Source organism: Lipotes vexillifer, unplaced genomic scaffold, assembly GCF_000442215.2.
Source record: "Lipotes vexillifer unplaced genomic scaffold, Lipotes_vexillifer_v1.1 scaffold419, whole genome shotgun sequence".
Lineage (NCBI taxonomy): Eukaryota > Metazoa > Chordata > Mammalia > Artiodactyla > Lipotidae > Lipotes > Lipotes vexillifer.
The window spans coordinates 321,409-343,207 of NW_006786333.1; the positions used below are offsets into that span (position 1 = coordinate 321,409).

Below are 21,799 nucleotides of genomic sequence, written 5' to 3' on the forward strand. Positions count from 1 at the left end.
TTTAAACAATGAGAACTATAGTATTAAAATCAACAGTAAAAAAAAAAAAATGTTTTTAATTCCAGAGTCAAAACCTAAAAACCCCAAACAAGGGATATGTAAATTCCTGGCCCATGGTCCATCTGACATGTAATACACACTCTCCTAGAAATGCATGTACATGTGTGTCTTTCATACTGTTATCATAGACACAATAATGGTTGAACATTTTTCTTTTGTTGTAAAATAATTATTAGGGCATTTCAAAGCTGATTTCTCTAGAGCAGTGGTCCCCAACATTTTTGGAACCAGCGACTGGTTTCGTGGAAGACAATTTTTCCATAGATGGCAGGGGGTATGGTTCAGGCAGTAATGCAAGCAATGGGAAGCGCTGGGGAGCAGCAGATGAAGCTTCACTCACTGGCTCACCTCCTGTGTATGGCCCAGTTCCTAAAAGGCCACGGACTGGTACCGGTCCCCAGCCCAAGGGTTGGGGACCCCTGTTCTAGGGTCAAGAAACAGAAAATCATTTGTAACTAAAGCATGGAGTTATCAAATTTGTGAGTGTGAGTGTGTGTGTGTGTGTGTGTGTGTGTGTAGCTGTGCAAAACCAAAACCAAAAAAGATTACAATAATAAAGAGAATTAGGGCTTCCCTGGTGGCGCAGTGGTTGAGAGTCCACCTGCCGATGCAGGAGGGGACACGGGTTCGTGACCCGGTCCGGGAGGATCCCACATGCCGCGGAGCGGCTGGGCCTGTGAGCCATGGCTGCTGAGCCTGTGTGTCTGGAGCCTGTGCTCCGCAACGGGAGAGGCCACAACAGTGAGAGGCCTGCGAAACGCAAAAAAAAATCTTCTGAACAAGATCTCAACCACAGAGTTCCTATTTCCTGATTTTCAGTATTATTTTAAAGTACGGTTGCTAGAGAAGAGCTTTGCTATAGAGAACATGAACTAATCTTTGCAGGTAACCATTTATTCTATTAAACTAAAATATATAACTAGGTAAAAAGTCAATGCAGGAAGATGAAATGAAGATTCTAGTAAGCTGGTGGCCCAATTTATATCCTGATGCTGGGGGAACATAAGTGTAAAACTCATTACTTAAAAATAAATTATTGAGCCAGCATGTATGGGAAGTAAAAGTAGAGGGCATACTATCTAGAAGGGGAGACAAGCACACTAACACACAAAACTATTAAATAACTGAGCATAAGTCAAGAACGATCTCGTACTTAGTGATTCTGTTTAACCAGAGGATAAAATCATGGGCCTGACTTTGCAGATGACCGTTCCCCACTACCTCCAGCCTGCACACAGCCATCCAGCCATCTCCTCCATCTTGGAATTCTCTTGCTCAAAACCTGAAATGCTCCCAAACTAATGAACTAACACCATCAAGTTCAAGCTCCCGCTCATCTGCTAATTGTTTTACCTTGGGAAGTTTCCCTTAACTTTCATTTTCTTATTTGTAAAATGGGATGGTTAAATTACATGATCTTTAAAGTCCATTTCAGATATAATTTCGCTTGGTCAAACAACTCCATACCTCACAACACCCCAGCTTTTGTTCTAGTCAAACAAATCTCCAAGCTTCTTCCTACAAGGTCCAACACAGACTCTACCTCCCTCTTGAACTCACCCTATATATCCCTTATTCTACACATCTCTCCCTTTCCCTCTCCTCTCAAGCTATATATGGCCTCCTTTTCCGTTTCTCCAAGATGCCAGGCTCCCTGCCACCAAAGTTTTCCCCTGTGCTGCACACCACCACATCCCACCTATCCTCGGGTTCGCAGTCACGTCAGACCCAGTGCTCCCTTTTTTTAAAATAAAAATTATTTCATAATATCCCTTTATCATTCTGAACCATAATCTACAAATAATGCAAATTAAACATAATTTTAAACATGTATAGGTTAGGAACAGTTCTAAGTATTATAAAGTAGAAATAAAAGGAACATAATTCAGTACCAAATAATATATATATGTTAATGGTAAATGCCCTGGTACAATTACTTTAGATGGGAGTGGAGCAGCCGAATGCTATTTTTTGTTTGTTTTTGTTTGTCTTTTCTGCAGTTATACTTTTATTAATGTTGTTGCTTGCAATGTGCCATTGATGACAATTTAGACACAAGTTTTAAACCAACTGGACGGGACTGTATCATTACTTTCAAACACTGTTTGGATACTGTATAGACCCTCAAAAAATGCTATTTTTTTGTTTGTTTGTTTGTTTGTTTATTTTTGGCTGTGTTGGGTCTTCGTTTCTGTGCAAGGGCTTTCTCTAGCTGTGGCAAGCGGGGGCCACTCTTCATCGCGGGCTCTCACTATCGCAGCCTCTCTTGTTGCGGAGCATAGGCTCCAGACGCACAGGCTCAGTAGTTGTAGCTCACGGGCCTAGTTGTTCCGTGGCATGTGGGATCTTCCCAGACCAGGGCTCGAACTCGTGTCCCCTGCATTAGCAGGCAGATTCTCAACCACAGCACCACCAGGGACGCCCAATGCTATTGTTTATAACAAACCTTGGAGGACTATTTGATCCTTCAAACCATACATATGAAAGTATAACTGATTTATAAAGACAACAAAAACTAGGTATCAAGAATCCTGAGTTCCAGGGACTTCCCTGGTGGCCTAGTAGGTAAGACTCCACTCTCCCAATGCAGGGGGCCCGAGTACAATCCCTCATCAGGGAACTAAATCTCACATGCACGCTGCAACTAAAGATACCGCATGCGGCAACTAAAATGCGGTGCAGCCAAAATAAATAAATACGTATTTTAAAAATAATAAAAATAAAACTTAAAAAAAAAAGAAAGAAACCTGAGTTCCAATACCAGTTCTGCCAGTAACAAGCCTAAAATCACTTCTGACCACAACAGTGAGAGGCCTGCGAAACGCAAAAAAAAAAAAAGAGAGAGAGAGAGACTTAAAAGAGAGCCAAATAACCTCATCTCAAAAGCAAAATAGGATGGATAATTGCATATTTCAACCAAATGAATGTTCATCAAAATGCCCTTTGCTAAGGCAGCAAAGATATACTGAGATTATAAACCAAGCAGAATAGATAAGATGTAACTAAATGTTTCCTTTAAAACTTTTGCCACACAATATAATTGTATTTTAAGCCTTAAGGAGAATTGTTTTGAAAGTGTTTCCTTTGTTACTCACAAGCTAATCTTTATTTAATAGTGATTTATTATTTGCCTTACTTCCCAATATAAGTTCCAGAAAAGCAATGTATACATTACTTATATTTCAAATGAAATTTTTCAAACAACTTTCTGCTATATTCCTGCTCTGTTGTAATCCATTCTCTATGTAGCAGCCAAAATGATCTTTTAAAGCCATACTTCAGATATCTTTCTCTTGTTAAGAAAGCATTTCAACCTAATTTAATCCAAACTCAGAGTAACCTAAAACATCCTCGAAAATCTGACCCTTGCCTTCCTCTCCATCCTCAAATGCTACCACCCTTACCTGTGGTTAGGTAAACCAAAACAAATGGTTTTGTTTCTCATTAAAAGAAGCTTATACCCACCACTGAGTTTTTTGTGCTGGTTGTTCCCTCTACCCGACCACCCTGCCCATATATCTTCTTGTGGCTGACTCCTTTTTGTCATCCAGGGCTAACCTCATCATGAGGCCTTCCCTGACCATCCAATCTAAAAGAGGCCCAGCCCACCCTCTGTCATAGCACATACAGCTATACGAAGTCATTCTGTTAATTTCTTTGTTTACTTCTTCTTCCTCTCTCTCCCTCTCTCTCTCTCTCTCTCTCTCTCCCCACCCCCCCAAATAGTCCCTACCCCTGGCTACCACCACCCTCAGAAGAATGTAACCTCCATAAAAGAGGGAATATTGCCTGTCTTATCCAGCACCATGCTCCTAGAACACAGAACAGTCTCTGACACATGAAAGGCTCTAAGAAAAATATTTATTGAATAAATGAACATTTCTAAACACATTATATTTACGGATGCATTTTAGGTTTTTTTTAGCGTGAATTTTCACTAAGGCCATATCTTCAACTCTCTCTAAAAATCAAGGGCGATGGCTTCTTCCAGCTGCAAACATGCCTGGTTATGACTGCAAGACATTTGGAACAAAGAGGCTGTTCACTGAGAGATAAACACATTTTCAGGATAAAAGTTTGTTTTGCTGTAATCAAAATTCTGAAACTGGCTCTTCATGGCACGCTATTCTTGATATTCAATACCAACTAACAGAGCTGCTATTATTATTTTTTTTAATTTACCTAGATAAATTAGGAACCATTTAGCTTGGGGACAGCAGGAAAAGGTAGGAGACTAAGGATATTATCAATAGGAAGAAGAGAAGCAATTTTTTTTTTTTTCTGATTTATTGAAGGCAGACTTTTTTAGCAAATTTGTTCAAAGAGGGCTTCCCTGGTGGCGCAGTGGTTGAGAGTCCGCCTGCCGATGCAGGGGACACGGGTTCGTGCCCCGGTCTGGGAAGATCCCACGTGCCGCGGAGCGGCTGGGCCCGTGAGCCATGGCCGCTGAGCCTGCGCGTCCGGAGCCTGCGCTCCGCGATGGGGGAGGCCACAAATGTGAGATGCCCGCGTAACGCAAAAAAAAAAAAAAAAAAAATTTGTTCAAAGACTTACTCCCAGTCAGGCCTATGTCAGAAAAATAGTAGAGTACAAAAATAATCCTCCTTTTAATCCTGTTCATCTTTCTTCACAAATTACAACCATCTCAATGTCTTTGAGATATTTTCATGTCAGAGCTGTTCTTTGTGAATCTTGACTTAAATCTGAAGATACCTTAACTTTAACTATATAAAATTTGCATTGTAACACATGGCCAGTGATGTTACAACTGCTCATGATGCTAAATGCAAATAATGTCCAGCTAAATGCAAATAATGTCCAAAAATACGATTGTATTCTTTGGGTAAACCTTCTGAACATACAGAATTGTAAATAGTTTCCATGTCTGAAAAAATATACAATTGAAAAGGTAATAGGGATTCAGTGAGTTAACATCTGTAAAGTGCTAAGAGCATTGTCTGGCATATGGCAGGAGCTATATAGATGAGGGGTTTTAATTAATTCTTACACTACAAAATGAAATTTCTAGGCAAAAACTTTATGTTTAAAATGATCACCACAGTTATAGTTTCTAGTTACATTTCAAGAACTTTACTGCTTTTTTCCAAAACTAACATTTAAAAATAAAATCCTTATGTGACATCATATGCATTTAATAACCATCATTATAAGGATGTTGCTTCATTCACTAATTTCTTTTGTGATGAAAGGATTCTAATGGATGAGCTGCATTTTCCTTGAACCTCGCCAAGTAGTGTACCACGCACCACAAGAAATAGAGTAGAAACATATGGCCTTGACTCTGTCATTAGGGGCTCCCTGTCCATTTGAGATATTAGACAGTCACAAGACAAGTAGTGCAAATTTATGACTATATAGAATTTGATGCTATACTTTATCCGTAGAAAGAGAGATAAATGTGGGTTAGAATAATCAGAACAGGTTTCATGAAAAAAATCATTAGATATAAATAAAAACAAATCAAGACTTCCAGAACTGTAATTTCTCTAATAAAAAGAAAATCAGATTTGCACCAGTGTAACATGCTATAGCGACATATTCTCCTAGAGAGATGATCTTTAGCCACCAGCCTTATATACATTTGACTATACTTCATGCTAAACCATGCAATTTCAGCATTTCATTTATGAAACATTAGACTTTCTTCAAGAAATTTTGGAAGGAAAAATACTTAAGTTACTTAATCACCATTCATATATGAGTGTTCTGATTTTAATTAAAAAAGCATTATTTAAGGAACTGTATTCACCTGTACTTAAAGTCATGCTAGCACATTAATTCCTCCATCCCCTCCTCAGGCTGGGTGGTAACCTGTCACTGAATAGGGAGGCCAAACTTCTCCCTCTACCTACCACAAAGAAGGCTCCTGTTTCCCACAGATGCCAGTGGCATTCAGTGGACAGGAAAAATGAGCTTAATTCCAGAATACACACCTTCATCCTTCAAGCTGAAACGTTTTGGTTTTGGCTGTTGGAGAAGGGTGGGTAGTGGGGGGGAGGTAACAAAGAAACTCCTCAGGACTCACGAGGCTTTGTTACTCTGCTCAGGCCCTGAATATACAGGGCATCCTTCAGAAATCACTGTGATGCATGATTTTTAACTGACTGCCTACTTGTCTCATTATCCTGTTTAGCAGATAAATAAGCTCTGGGCGAGTTGAATTGACATAAACTTGAGCTTTCGGCAACCACATAAAACAAACCAAGAAGTCCAAGAGAAAGGTGACTCCAACGCTGTGGTTATAGATTGAGTCAATTCATACTCAAAGCAGGTATTCGAGACAAGGGCACCGATATAGGTAAAGCTGGTTATTCATTCATCGTAACAGACAAATATAAAATGGCTTGCCAAATCAATCGTGAAATCCACGTCAATCTAAAACCATCGAAATAAGCAGGCTAGCTTTTATATTACTACCATTTATCTTAGACAGACAAACCTAAAGTGGGCAATCAGGAGAAGGTCAATAGCACACAATGGAAATTACTCTGAGACATACTGTTGTCTTCTCCATCACCCAGGAATGCTTTTAGCAAGCTAGCCCTGGCATCCGTATCCACAGATGAGCCTGATACAAGCTTAGAGAGATGAAATAGAAAGGCAAAGATGTCCTCTAAATGTCATGCATTTAGAACTGCTTAGTATTTTTTTTTTCTTCACTGAAAACAGCAATTCTTTATATTCCCTTGAACTAAGAAACAGTCTGCCTTAGCTGTCTTTGGACTTTCAATGGAAAAAACAATCACCACACATCCTATAATAGCTTCAAAACCACCTCATGCTAGCAAAGATTATAAAGACTATGGAATTTTTTTTTTAGCTCTTTTGTATGTCAGGTCATTTTTTGATTCAGAAATAGTATATGAGAGAGACACTGAAATGGTCAGTCACAAAAATGTCATTATAGAAGCATATAAATATTAAACTGTATCAGAAACTTAATTTTCTGTTCACTGCACTGAACACAAGCATAATGATAGAGATATGTGTTGTTACTTCTGTGTTGCAATTTGGAAATAAGCTTTCATATTAGGAAATGAGGAGAAAGAAGGCATTCACACAGTTTTTTCTTTCTATATGCAATTCTAATCTGGCTTTTCCCCAAAGACTGCATTTCTAATTTAAGCCTATCCACAGGATATGCTGGGTTGGAGAAATATTCTCAGAAGTTTCTTCCTAGTGCATAGGTCTTGGGCAATTCCAAACTACAACCTGGAGCAGGGACAGGCCAGTTACAGGTGCTGAGGTCCACTGTGGTCTGTAACAAATTCGGGGGAACAGGTAGAACTGACCTACTTTCTAAACTGGAAATTAGCCATGCTCTTCCTTTCACTGACCCCCCTTCTGATTCAACTTCATGCTTCCCAAATTAGCAGAACTAAAGCATCCACCAAAATACAGACTACAGAATATCAGAAAATTTACTCCCCATGTTGTATTTTCTTCAATGTCAGAATTCTAGAGCTCAGCCAAGAGGTATTGGGGGCATGACAGAGAGGGAGAGAAAAGTTCTTCTTGTTCTGTTTGAATGTTATGATGATGCTGTATTCCATTAATAAGAATGGCACAAAAAGATTCTTAGACTATCCCAATAATAGTAAATGCACAAACAAAATGCAAAATACCCGAAAAATCTATTGCTTTCATTGCACTAATAATGCTCACCTTCAGTATAAGATAAAGAAGAATTTAAGGCAAACTGTTTTAAAAGTGAGAGGGAAGGTTGCTTTATGTTTATAAAAGGAATAATTTACAACAAAGATATAACAGATATGAATTAACCCCGATGACATTATGTTGAAATCTAAATCATCGAAATCCAATGAAAACCATTAGAAATACAAATATAAACTAACAAAACACAAATATAATAAAATTCCAAGTTCTCATACACATTTTTTTTTTCCTTGCGGTACGCCACTGCTGTGGCCTCTCCCGTTGTGGAGCACAGGCTCCAGACGTGCAGGCTCAGCGGCCATGGCTCACGGGCCTAGCCACTCCGCGGCATGTGGGATCTTCCCGGACCGGGGCACGAACACGTGTCCCCTGCATCAGCAGGCGGACTCTCAACCACTGCGCCACCAGGGAAGCCCTCATACACATTATTTGATGGAACAATTAGAAAGAATAATAAGAAAATAAGATTCTATTACCAATAATCTTGATTTAATACCTATGTATTGAACTTTGTAACTTAAAAAAGAATGTAAATTCTTTTCAAATGCCCATGGGATATTTACAAAATCTGATAATAAGAAGTTAACTAAAAAAAAAAAAAAAAAGAAAGAAAAAAACCAAGAAGTTAACTAACTTGAAAACAGAAAGATTTGTAAGTTGATGTAAGGCATTTTTTTTTAACATCTTCATTGGAGTATAATTGCTTTACAGTGGTGAAGCAACTGACAAAGGATATAAGGCATTTTTAAACTGTTAAACTAAACAGCCCTCTGGAAAGACTAATTTTAAAAGAAAAATTTCAAATTTTGTGTTATGACAAAACTACAAAATTATTATTCAAAACGATTATGATCACAAAAGGGGACACTCTATATTGTAATTGATAAACTGAACACAAGTCTAAGTAAAATGTGAAGAAAATGGTAATTGTATGTAAAGTTAAATTTAGATCAATAGGATGAAATAAAGAGTATAGAAAGATCCAAACACATTTAAGTATTTCATATATAATAAAGGTAGGAATTTAGAACAGCTGCAGAAAGACCATTTAATAAATGATTTGGGATAACTAGCTAACTATTCAAAAGAAAATTCATGTTATTAACTTGCAAATTAAACCAACATAAACTATGAATGTATCAAAAACATAAATACAAAAAAGTGAAAAAGCAAAAGTGCTAGAAGAAAAAAGAAATGAATACCAATGTCATCTTAGCCTGAAAAAGTATTTCTTAACATGAAACAGAAAGCAGTAACTACAAAAGAAATTATTGATTCATTCACTACTTGCATAATTAAAATACTAAGTTAAAAGGCGAACAATGAATATGGAAAAACAACTGCTTTTATAACAATTGATTTTATAATTATTTTTATATATTAGCATTATCTGGTCTTTGTTATCCAAAAAGTTCTTGAAAATCATTTACAGATACCCACACATTCACAAAAGAAAGGAGATAATGCCCAATAATATAAGAAAAAGAGTTCACTCTGTTAATCAAAGAAATTAAACTAATATGTATTCTGTATCAGATGAGTAAAAGGATGCACCCAGTATGTTAATAGTGTTTTTCTCTGGGTAGTCAGATTTGGAAGATTTTTTGAAATTTTAATTTGTAGTTTGCTGTACTTTCTTACAATAAAATTTTATAGTTAAAGAAAACATTGCATTATTTCAAAGTAGCTTGAGGGAATATAACACATGAAATTTAATATTCCTTAACAAGAATAAGATGCCCATGGAAATAAAGGGAGGTCTTTCCTTTCCAACAGAGTTCCTATAACATGAGAGCACCTCTCCACCCTCACACCTATATATGCCAGCTTTCTGCTGCCTTTGCTGCTTCATCCCTGCTTCGCTCCTCATCCTGCATTCCGTCTCTCTGTCATTTGTGTGGTTTTTATTTTCCTTGTTTTCTGGTCCTCTGCCGTGAACAAAAATGCGAGAAGCAAAATAGGGGAAGATGTAATCAAAGTAATAGCAACAATGACTGTTGCTGCTGCTGCTACAGCAATGTTATTATTTATTATTTAATACTAATACATCTTTGGGCCCAGAGGTTCCTCCACTATTACTAAAGCAATTAACCTTCTACCCTGCTCCCAGGCAAGGTCAGAAAAAGACAAATAGTTTTATTTATGTCGTACTAAAAGAAGAAAGGAAAGGAAAAGGAGGACGCACATAAGAGACATTGGAGGAGCGAGCACAAAGGTTGTGGGTAAATTGAAGGAGCTAGAAAATATGATTCCTAGAATTTGGCTCAGGAAAATTTTCCCAGGTCATGTCTCTGTCTCTATGCTTTACTCTCCACCTGGAGAGACACCCAGCCTTTTGTTCAGTAAAAACCTGCTCAAAGAATAAATCAGTGAGTAAATTAACAAGTAGATTAAAGAATAAATGTTTTTTTTAATTTTCATTTATATTATTAATGTTCATAGCAACTTGCTTTTCTTTATCTTCAGTCCTTGCTAACACTTTCTTAACCTAAATTCTTGGAAGGAATTATTGGGTTTTGTGATGCTTCCTTTCACCAACATTTATTTCTCTTCTATATTCTGCGTTACTTCCCTTGTCAAAAGATAGTATAAAATACTACTTTGAATTATGAAATTTTTATTATCTGATTTAATTTTTCTACTACTCATATTTCATTACTTGAAAAATCTTCTAGCTTCTAATATTAATTTATTACAACCTGCTGTATTCTAATCTTGTTCAAGCCTGTCCCAAATACTAAAGAGTTTGTTATTCGTACACTTTTATATCTCTAAAAATTATATCCATTATTATCTCTTTTCTCCTTGTTTTACCTTACAATTTACATTACTTGACTTTGGATCACAATTTTTTTCAGTAATATTTCCTTCTAAATGATATGCTATAGATATTTTTAAGTTATCAAAAATAATCTCATCCACTACATTCATAACAGTATGCCTGCTACTCTTTTTTTTTTTTTTTTGCCATAGCTATTTTATTGTATTTTTTTCAAGCAAAAGCATTTATTTTTTAAACACAGCAGAGGGATAGTTGGGGAGTTTGGGATTGACATGTACCTGCTATTTTATTCTAACATAAATTATAATCAAATATCTTCATATTTCAATTTTCTATATATGTCTTCCTTTTTCCTTTTCTATAAATACTGTTAATTAAGGCCATAGATATAGTGACCAATTAAATCACAGAGATTGTTATTCTGCATCTAGAACACTGCCTGGCACCTGGCAGGTGCTCAATAAATGTTTGTCAAATAAGTAGACAAATAATTCCTTGTGGACCACCAAATTGGAAGCAACAGCTTCCTACTATAGCACCCTTATTCATTTAATAACTAATTAAAAAGTGCCTTTGATCAGCTTGTTGACAGATGATCTTTTGTTGGCTTTTATTGGTCGGCAGCGTTAATATTTGCCAGTAATAGCAACATAACGATAATAGTATAATAACTGAAGCATATGGTACTATGTCAGGCACTATTTTAACTTACATCTATTCATTTATTTAGTCCTCACAACAACCCAATGAAGCGATACTATTACTCTACCTATTTTACATGTGAGGAAATTGAAGCACAGAGTGGTTAGGGACACACAGGAACCAGAAGAAACAGGACGTGAACCCAGGCTCTTAACTACTACATGACACTGAGCTAATATTTTAGCTCCTCGAGTATATCTTTTACTCCAACTAAGTTGTCAGCTCTTCGAGGAAAAAGCTTTATCTTTTAACTCCTGGAATGGGCACAGCCCCAATAGTAGTACTTTATACATAACAGTCTCAATAGTTTTTGCTAATTTTAGCTTGGTTCAATAATGTATAAGTTAATATATAATACATTATTATAATTATAATACTACATTATTAGATTATTTGAATTCAAATAAGATGTGAAAGATTAGCACGAAACATCTTTACTTCTGGTGAGACAGTGAAATGAGGCACAATAATCTGAACCTACGAGGGACATTGTTCAGGAACGTTTTCTGATCCCAGCGTGACCAAACCTTCTCAAGAGAGGAGAAATGGAAAACATCTGGACTAAACACAGATGACTATTTCTAATTGAGATGGCAGGTGGCAATAACAGCAATAGATGCTTGAGGATCTGGGGATTGTGTTGAGCATTTACTGTATGCCAATCACTATGTTATGAGATTGTAAGGAGGACAAATCATATTTTCCAGAGGTACTTTTAAGTAAGATCTATTTTTATAATCAGTTCACAGATGTACAAAATTGGCTTAGAGTAACTCCAGGTCACAGCTGAAAGATGGTGGGACTGGGACCCTGTCCCCAGCCTGCACTTAAATAACTAGAGCATTCTAAAAGGAACGCTTGATTTGGGACTGTGCACTAAAAGCTAAAGGGAATCTTTTACACAATCCAGTTGTCTCTGTCTCCTTTGCCATCACACCGCACCCATACTCTGTTTTGGCATTTCACAGTCTGAATTTAATTTGGGGATTCAATAGCTTAGAAGGAGTGAGAAAAACCATCTCCCTGTCTGTATAAAGCCACAACTGTACCCACTCCTCTGTGGCATTACCATCCTGACACCCAGGACGGAGGACTGACAGAATGACAAATTTACACAAGCTTTGAAAGGTAATATTTGCAAATATCAAAAGACAAAATTCTCCTATTGAATGAAATCTTCTCTAAATACAGATAAATGGCATTGAAATAACAGTTAAAATCTGGTGTGGCTGCAAATGATTTCCAAAGCAAACATAAATGCAAGTGCATTTTTATATACCTCCTGTAAAGGTGAGACTAAGCAAATAAAGTTAAAACTGGCAACCCAGAGAGATTTGGGGCAAATCAACATCTTGAATTGTTCTTGAAATGTTTGGGGGCTTAATTTAAAACCCCAAAACACATTAAGCCAGAAGAGTTTTAGAGCCATGAGGGTATAAATTTAATCCACATGTTTCTGATTCATTTACACTTGAATCATTCAAGTAATGTTTTGTAAGTGCCGTCTCAATGTCTGATATCTTTGGGCGTTTTTATGTCTCTCTCCTTAAAAACAGGAAGCCATATTTTGCCAAGAGTAAATAAACTTAAAATACCTGAGTATTCCAGACAACCGTGCACAACTAAATCAACAGACTTTTGTGTAAATTCTCAACCTAGCAGTGTCTTTTTTTAATTGATTGACATTTGGTCCAATTTTGCACCATACTTTTCCATGAAGGGAGATCATATACTCAAATGAGTTCAATTCTAAAGGCCTACTCATAACTCAATATATTTACCAAATCACACTGTAAACCTGTGTGTAATATACTTTATATTTAGATAATGTGTGAACAAATGGACTTCTAGAAAATGGTCCTAAACCGGATTCTGCGGGAAGCAGACTTTGAGACAGAGATCTACATGCGGGCATTTTTCTGAGCACAGTGAGGTGATGAGGAAAGTAGGACTTGGCACAGGGAGAAGCAGAGCTAGAATGGAGCTACAAGCTCTGAAGCACATATGAACCTTCAGAAATGTCCCAAATGACGCAAGGGGGTACGTGCTTTGGATCCCCACACCCACCTGTCACTGTACACAGAATGACCAAAGAGAGGGGGGCACAACCACGGGCAAGGCAGCTCCCTTGGCTGAGGGTACTTTCCCCAGGGGCACAACTCACCCCAAAGGGGATCTGGGTGGGGCACCAGTGTCTCCTAAGCAGGTCTGTTGGAGTTCTCTGAGAATTAATCCTCCATGAATATAAGACCTACTCAATCTTTTAGTCTGATTAGCAATACAAATTGAGTCATGTAGTCACTCAATCAGCTGGCAAAGGCTTGAGGTAAGCAAGCCCATTTTATAGAGAAATTTCAACATTTACTATGGAGATTTTGTTTATGACAATGTACAACCAGTACCTGCAGGTCTTTACTCAAAGAAATTTTTTCCTTCTGTCTCCTGAAGTGACCCCCTCAAAGATAAAACACCAATAAAAAATACATACATTTTGGGAGAAAAAATGTGTGCATGTAGAGAAAAAGGTGGTGCTAAAGATAATAATGGGGCAAAAATAACTATGAATAAGTTATATCACTTAATTGTTTCCTTTGCCTTCAATACTTTGTATTTAATATTTGGTTCCTTAGTTCATTCATTCAGTAAACATTGGTTTATGACCTACTACTTGTAGAAACTAAAACACAAACCAGTAATATAGCTCCTAGCTACCAAGGACCATTGAGACTAACAGAGGAAATTGGCATGTAAACATCGTAACAAAATAATATCATTCCTAGTTTATCCATCATGCTGACAAAATTCCTAAATTCTAGCACCAGATGCAAATTGTAGAATGTTCAGGATTCTCCAGGACACCATTTCCAACTAATACTCCTGGGGAACCTCTGAACACACATTCCCCTCTTGGACTTCTCCAATCCAAATCCCAATTCAAAGTATTGGAAGTATTCCCGAGGCCGACCAATTAAGTCCTGACCTCATCAGCAGACTGGGTCCAAAGTGGAAATGAGAGCCATTACGCACTGAGCCCTCCTTTATGTGAGATTCATTTAGCAAATACTTACTGAGCTCAACTCTGTGCCAGGCACTGGTCTCAGAACTGAGGACGCAGCAATAATCGAGGTCCCTTCCTTCAAGGAGCTTACATGCTAGAGGCAGAAGCCAAGAAACAACCAAATAAACAGAGAAATGTACCCCATGTTATCGAATACTGCTAAGTGCTATGAGAGTAAATAAGGCAGAGCAACGGAGGAGAGAAGAGAAAGGGGACTTTGTAAGATAGACTACCTAGACAACATGATGTGTAAGAGAGGAGTTGGGGGAGAGCCCCATGGATGTCAGGAGGAAAGTACTCCAGGCAAGAGAACACCAAGGCTTCAGGGACAGGAATATGTTCCCAAATCTCTCAGAACCGCTCCTCTGCCAGCTCCCGCCACTGACCTCACACCACGTACTCCATGTGCACCCAAACACAAAAGCAGCCTGAATTCCCATCATGGAAACTCACTTAATGTATCTCTGAAACATACCTTTTCGTCTGGATATGAATTTTGAGCTGCATGAGTCTGAGCTGTTTACGAATTTCCTAAAAGTAGAACCTAAGTCTTACCAGTCCTTTCTCCAGACATCATGATTGCTGCTTCCGCATTCCAAACCAGGGAGCACTCCCACTTCACAAAGGAAACCAGTTAAAACAATTTCCGACAAATCGCCTCTAAGATCAGCAGCAGTGCAAGAATAACCAAAAAGTTCTGACATAAAACTATATGAGAGTGAGAGTCCATTTTGTTTTTAATTTTAGAATGAAACCCATTCGAAGCCCTTTTTATTTGGTACAACTAGATCCAATGATGGGTCTAATTAGTTAAATTTTTTAACTAATTTAAAAATTAGTTAATTTTTTTAGTTTGGGAAATAATTCAAACATGTACACATTATGTATATACATATTTATACATTTTCTGTATTTTTCTTTTCACTTGAAGCATGTAACTATACATCTGTTCACCATCCTTTCGGTGTACAGGCAGGTGCACAAGACACGTACACAGATTTCCATTACACAGGTCTTACATATGATAATGAGAGCCAGCCTCTCAAAGAAAGCAATCTTCGCTAGTAGTCAAAATGTTCTATTGTGTTGTGTTGTTCCATCATTTGCCACTAGCCCTGTAAGACCTGGTCATTTGATGTCAATACCTTTAGTAATTCAGTAGCATTCAATTAACCGTTCGTTTTTTGATTTATATCTGACAAACATCTTAGTGACCAAATGTTTAACTATATGACTAGAAATACTAGCAGAAGAGTAACAACCTTAGAAAAATCAAATTCAAACACTACCTACACAAGAAAACACATTTCTTGGGTAAACTCACCTACATAAGATATCATTTTCTCTTCATATACTTTATACTTCTTTTCCCAATTCAAAATGAACTTCTACCCTTGAAGAGAAGGTAAACAAACTAAACAGCCTTCCAGAAAAGATCCCTGAAGTTTAATTGTGTCATAACTCGACAGCTGCTGACTTAAGGAACAGATTAAAAATTACCATTTGGTTTCAATATCTGCTTAATTAACGCTCACCTACAGAACTCAGAATCCACATTCTGGTCAATCATTTCCAATCTCTTGACATTCATACTACTTAAGTTACAGTCAAGCAGTCAACAAGTATTTAATGCTCTGCCAAACTAGTGAAATAAGCATAGCAATAATAATAAAATCCTTTTAGGACTACATATTCTAGAAATGGAACATTAAAAAGAATCAGTACCTGTAGAAAGACAGAAGCAAAGACTATTAAGGAAATGTTACTTAGAAGTGCTGCTAAATGTCTTCTTTTTCCCCATCACTCTAGAAACATCAGAAAAAATCTTCAAGATTTATTTGGAAAAAGTGATTTACCTAGAATGCATGCAAGACAATTTTATAATTGCCATTTGACTCTCAAAGATTTTTGTATTAACTTGTTGCTAAATGGAATTGTAAGCTAATAAGTACCTATTGTATTTTCCTGGATTTTTCAGTTGGGATTGTAATTAAATGAATTTATATGAGTTAACCATGTTTAAAACTATAAAATTCAGATACTGAAATTCTTTTAAGTCATTAACAAGTTATATTTTAAACTAATATTACAATTGTACTATATTTCTAAATTTCAGTTCTGAAAATACACACACGCACACACACACACACACACACACACACCACACACACACACACTTTCCCCTTTGTGGGAAAATAAAAAACAAACATTAAATTAAAAAAAAATGCCATAGGGGATTTTTAGGGTGGTGAAACTATTCTATACGATACTGTAATTGTGGACACATGTCAATATAAATTGTCAAAACCCACACACTGTACAACATAAGGAGAACCCTAATGTAAACTACAGACTTTAGTCAATAATAATGTACAAGTATTGGCTCATCGATTGTAACGAATGTACTACATCAGTGCAAGATGTTAATAATAAGGATGACTGGGGGGTGGAGGGGTGGAGACATGAGGAGCTATATGTGAACTCTGTGTTTTCCACTCATTTTTCTGTAAACCCAAAACTACTCAAGAAAAATTAAGTCTATTAAAAGAGAGAGAGATTTCTAACAAACATCATGATCATCTTACCTTTGTATTAAAGTCAATCATCAAACTTAATAAAGTATCCCTCTTTTCATCAGCTACAAATTTTTAAAGTTTTAGAAATTATGCCACTATTGATGTCTTGATGCAGTAAATCCTGCCAAACCCAGACACCATCATCCGCATTACTCACTTCCTCCTTTTAGTGTATGCACCTGTACCCCATTCCAGTTTGAGGCTTGAAAATGACAGTGAACACAGGTCAAAGAGTGTCTTCAGATGTTCACTCAAATGACAAATCCAACATTTCATCCTCACCAATCATAGAGAGAAGGCACATGGTGTAAAGTAGGCCATTGACATGGAAGATGTCACAATTATAGTGCATCTATGGGAATTTAGAAGCTTGGTTTCAAAGATATTTTTTAAACTAAGAAGCTTTTAAAATATAGGGTGGAGAATATGGCTCAGTCATTAATACCTATGCAGTTCCTCCTGGGCACTTAGGTGATAAAGGAGAAATGGTTCAACAGAGGAATCAGTGTTGGGTGTTATTCTGGCATTCCCAAGCCTGGGTTTTTCACTCAGGTTGCATTTAGAGCTGTCTGGTGGTCTTAATGTAATGTGCAGGGCACTTATGTCCAGGCTACAAGTTATAAATCCTTCAGCCAGAACTTGCCATGAAGACCCAAGACTCCACAAGAGAAACTGAAAATAATGCTTGAAACAACTTAAAACATCAATCCAGCAAGGGGTATCTGTGGTAGACCTACTACACATTTAAAGCAGAAATAATTTTCCACACTAAAAAGCATTTTAGAAGTATTGATACATTCGTGTCATAGGTGTAGCAATAATTCACAGTTAAATAGAACGCAGACCTCAGAAAATGTTTCACAAAAATAAAATTATATTCCACTAGGAAATATGTTCAAAATATGAATTAAATTGTAATATCTATTTTAACAGTAAAGAAAACCAAAAATTCAGGAAAAGAAATTAGAGAAAAACATAAATTCAAAATATCCATGGTGAGGATGAAATTTTGTTACTTTCCATTCCCTTACAGTAGTTAACCTATAACTCCTATTTCTCAAAGTCAAAAGCCAGAACTAAGTAGAATTTTAAAGGTGACAGAACAAGCAAAAACCAAAACACCAGTGATTAGCCCAGTTGTCCAGATTATCTCTCTCTCATTAAGTTCACTATTTCATGGTTTTCTGGTTTTCTCCAGAGCTAGGACCTTCATTTTTACATTTTTTAAAAATATTTTCAGCTACCTCTTTTCTCCCTTTCTTAGTATTCCCTTTCCAACCCTCAAATTAATTTCGTTTTTGCTCAGACTCACTGTTTATTTTAAAATGCTACTCTATTTAAAAGTTTAAGAAGAAGAGCATTACTCTAAGGGAATTTCCTTTGTCAATTAGCATAAATTAAACTCTCTAAGAATGAACACTGCAATGACTCGAAGTGTTGATAGAACTCATCTCTGCTATTCAGATTGAAACAACTGAACTATGAGCTCAGATGAGACCCCTAACTGGGGTTACCCAAGGCCTCCTAAATTGACAATAAGCCAGCCTCAAAACGTTGACTTGCCATTGACAGATGTAGCCTATCCTCTCCTCGGTTGGGCCCCTAGGACCAGTTCTGGAACATCACGAAAAAAATATTTAAATGATACAAAAATTCCAGAAGCCAAATTCAAATTGTGAGGAAATAACAGGGATAGAAATAATTTTTTTTTTTTTTTTTTTTTTGCGGTTCACGGGCCTCTCACTGTTGTGGCCTCTCCCGTTGCGGAGCACAGGCTCTGGACGCGCAGCAGCAGCCATGGCTCACGGGCCCAGTCGCTCCGCAGCATGTGGGATCCTCCCAGATCGGGGCACGAACCTGTGTCCCCTGCATCGGCAGGTGGACTCTCAACTACTGCGCCACCATGGAAGCCCAATAAATATTTTAAAAGTAGAATTCTTTTTGCAGAATAAAATCCACTACCATAGGATCTGTCTGCAGCAACAGCTCTCAAAGACTTTTCTGTTCACCAGGACCATCAGGATTGTTTATTAAAACTCTACTGGCAACAGTTCTTGGACAATGGACCTAAGCGGGCCTAGAAGAACTGCATTATTAACAAGCACCTGCATAACACGATGCAAGGTGTGCCATGACCTTTGTGTTATGTCTACCTTTGTCTCACTCTTTTGCTTTACCTCTACCTGGGTATCACCTGTATTACTATGTTTGGATACCAATCTGTTTCCCCACTGGTACAGAAAAAGGGATGAAAATAATCTTTACTGCCATCAGGAGCTACATACAGAAGGATGTTTTCTCTTTCGTTGTATGTTATCACTTTTTCCATCATAATGTAAACTGTTGGAGAGAGTTATGGTCATACTTATCAATCATAAGTATTTTGTCTTCTACCTAGAAAGTCATATACATGATTTATGTTTGTTGCTAATTCTTTAAACTTAGCCGTCATTTCCAAATAAAAATACCAAGATGTTAAATATAGCTGCTGGCTAAATTGAAAAGGAGGAAGGAATGAAATGATAAGAGAAGAATCCCTGGCTCTCCTGCCAATCATACCCCTCCCTGCATTACTATCAACCTGGGTTAGTGAACTTCTCAACCCATCACCTCCCTTTGCAAGCTGAGACCTGGTCATTGTGTGTTGAGAAGCAGCCAGTCTATAAATTATAAGTCCATGTGATTTTCTATCAAGACTTACTGGAGTCCATTCTAATATTGTTTTATAGCCATTTTTTTCACATTTTAGAAACTAATCATATTCAGTATATTAAAACTATGTTACTTCTGTGAAAATTACTTTATACCACACTGCAACAGGTAACACTATGTTTAGAATTGTTTAGGGAGATATTTCTTTTAATTCTGGGCTTGTGGGGAAATAACCATCTATGTCATAAATAGCTTAATTCTAAGCCAGAGCTGAGAACTAAAGTAAGTTCTGAGTAGAAGTAAGTTCCAGCATTGAAAAGATGAAACAGCATTGCCCATCAGGACTACCAACTTTGAAAAGACAAGAAACCTTGTATTGAATATCGATTAACTGAACAAAGCAAAAATTGTCAAAACCATAGGTCCTTACCAGAAACGGACTCCAGCAAACGCAGGAGACACACATTATACCCAGGAGCTGGATGACCATTTCAAAATGATGAGACCTGCCTTGTCTGTGCTGCTGACTTTTAAATTTAACTCTTAAAAGTGAAATTCCTGTGATGGCATTGCAAAAAAATGAAATACCAAGGGCTAGGAGCCCCAGAAATGAAAAAAGTAAAAGATAAAACCTATCTTCCCAGTCTTTGATGTGATCTGTTTTGTAGAAACACCAGGTCTTCGACGCTTGAATTTTATAGTCACGATGCCCAAGGATGGGTAGCAAAGCTACGAAAACAGCAAAAAAGCACACTCCACTCAACATCATTTTAACATGTTTGGATGTAATTTTCGTAGAGTGAAATATTGGTTGGGTGACTCCAATACATCGCTCAATGGCCATCACACTGCCTAGAAAAAGTGGGCACAGACCAGAGAATACCATGCAGATACCAAAAATACTGCAAAGGACGTTTGATTTGTCAAAATGGATCCAGTCTTTATCAGAAGCATATACAAAGACTGCTATAGCTCCATTGATGAGGTGCCCAAAGAAATCTGTGATTACCAGAGCACTAGCTAAAAGCAAAAACGATGACTTATACTTCTGTCTAAATCTCTGGTATGCCTTCATGAGAATAGCAATAGCAAGGCTGTTTGATAAGATTCCCACTGTCATGAAGGTTATCGAAAAAGATATTGAAAGCTCTTCTTCCATTTGGCAAGTTGTATTTGAAAGGAGCCCAGCTGCAGGAGACACTGGCTGTTTGGAATTGTTCGTGGACATTGTTGTGGAGATAAGAGCTGGCCACTCAAGTCATCTCCCTCTCAAAACAGTGCAGGCTTGCGGTCCAGAGATCTGTAGCATAAAGACAGAGAAATTATGAGCCCTGGATAACTGTTCATCTGACATTGAAGGCCAAAGAACCCCAGCACCCTGTGGTGGGAATCAGATTTATCTGGCCTGTCATGAGAAAGGTTGCATCATACTGAAAACAGCACACATCTGCCTGCAGTTCCACATTTCATTTTCAAGGTAAAGAAGCTACCAGAATTGAGACCCCTTGGTTAACCTCTATGGCTACTCTGCCACTGGGCACCTCTTAAACTGCCTCCTGACAATTCACTGACACCTTAAAACTCCTAAGGTTTACGAAGTTGCTTAACAAGGCTAGATTTAAACCCAGTTGAGTTTTTAAAGTATAATAGCCTATTTTAATAACTAGGTGACTTTCTAAAGTTTCTGCTTTTTTCTCTGATGAGCTTTGTCCCCAAAGTGCAGATTATTTCTTTGAGACCTATGACTGTCAGGCAGACAAAATCATCTCCAAACTTTGGGAGGGTGCAAAGTGGAGCCACAAGCCCACTGACGCTGCATGGGGCTTCTCTGAATAAGTTCTAAAACTATTTGATTTAGGTCACATAACAGCAAACCACACACATCAGTGACCCCTGGAAGGCTCAGTGTTGAGTCTCTAGGAAGATTTTCTGGTCCAGCTACCACCTGTGCAGAAATGTTGGCTGATGAGAGCAAAGAAGGTGGGCCGCCCTCACTGTGGGTGCATCTGCCTAGATGCTGTTGATCTAAGTTACAGCTTCAGGGTAGCTACATCCCAGGTGAATTATTTATTTGTCGCTCTTTCCCCGCTCTCTGAAACTAGAGAAAGCCCGTGTGCAGCAACGGAGACCCAACGCAGCCAAAAATAAATAAATACATTTATTAAAAAAAATATATATATATAGTCTCTAATTCAAGCAAGGACAGTGCATACACACACATACACACACACATACACAGTCACCCCCCAAAGGTGACATTTGGCAATGTCT

The 21,799-nt window shown here is 37.6% G+C and overlaps 1 protein-coding gene across 2 annotated transcripts in view; it reads right to left on the reverse strand.

Moving 5' to 3' along the window:
• Positions 1-20,829, reverse strand: part of PTGFR (prostaglandin F receptor) — a 54,270-nt gene extending 33,441 nt beyond the window's left edge. Inside the window, exon 1 of one of the 2 annotated variants that reach the window (XM_007458706.1) lies at positions 19,959-20,822. In XM_007458706.1, coding sequence (XP_007458768.1) covers positions 19,959-20,756 — 798 coding nt within the window. In that variant the 5' untranslated portion in view covers positions 20,757-20,822. Of the gene's footprint in view, positions 1-19,958 lie in introns of both variants that reach the window. The other variant, XM_007458705.1, reaches the window with a different exon arrangement.
• Positions 20,830-21,799: the final 970 nt, after the last annotated feature.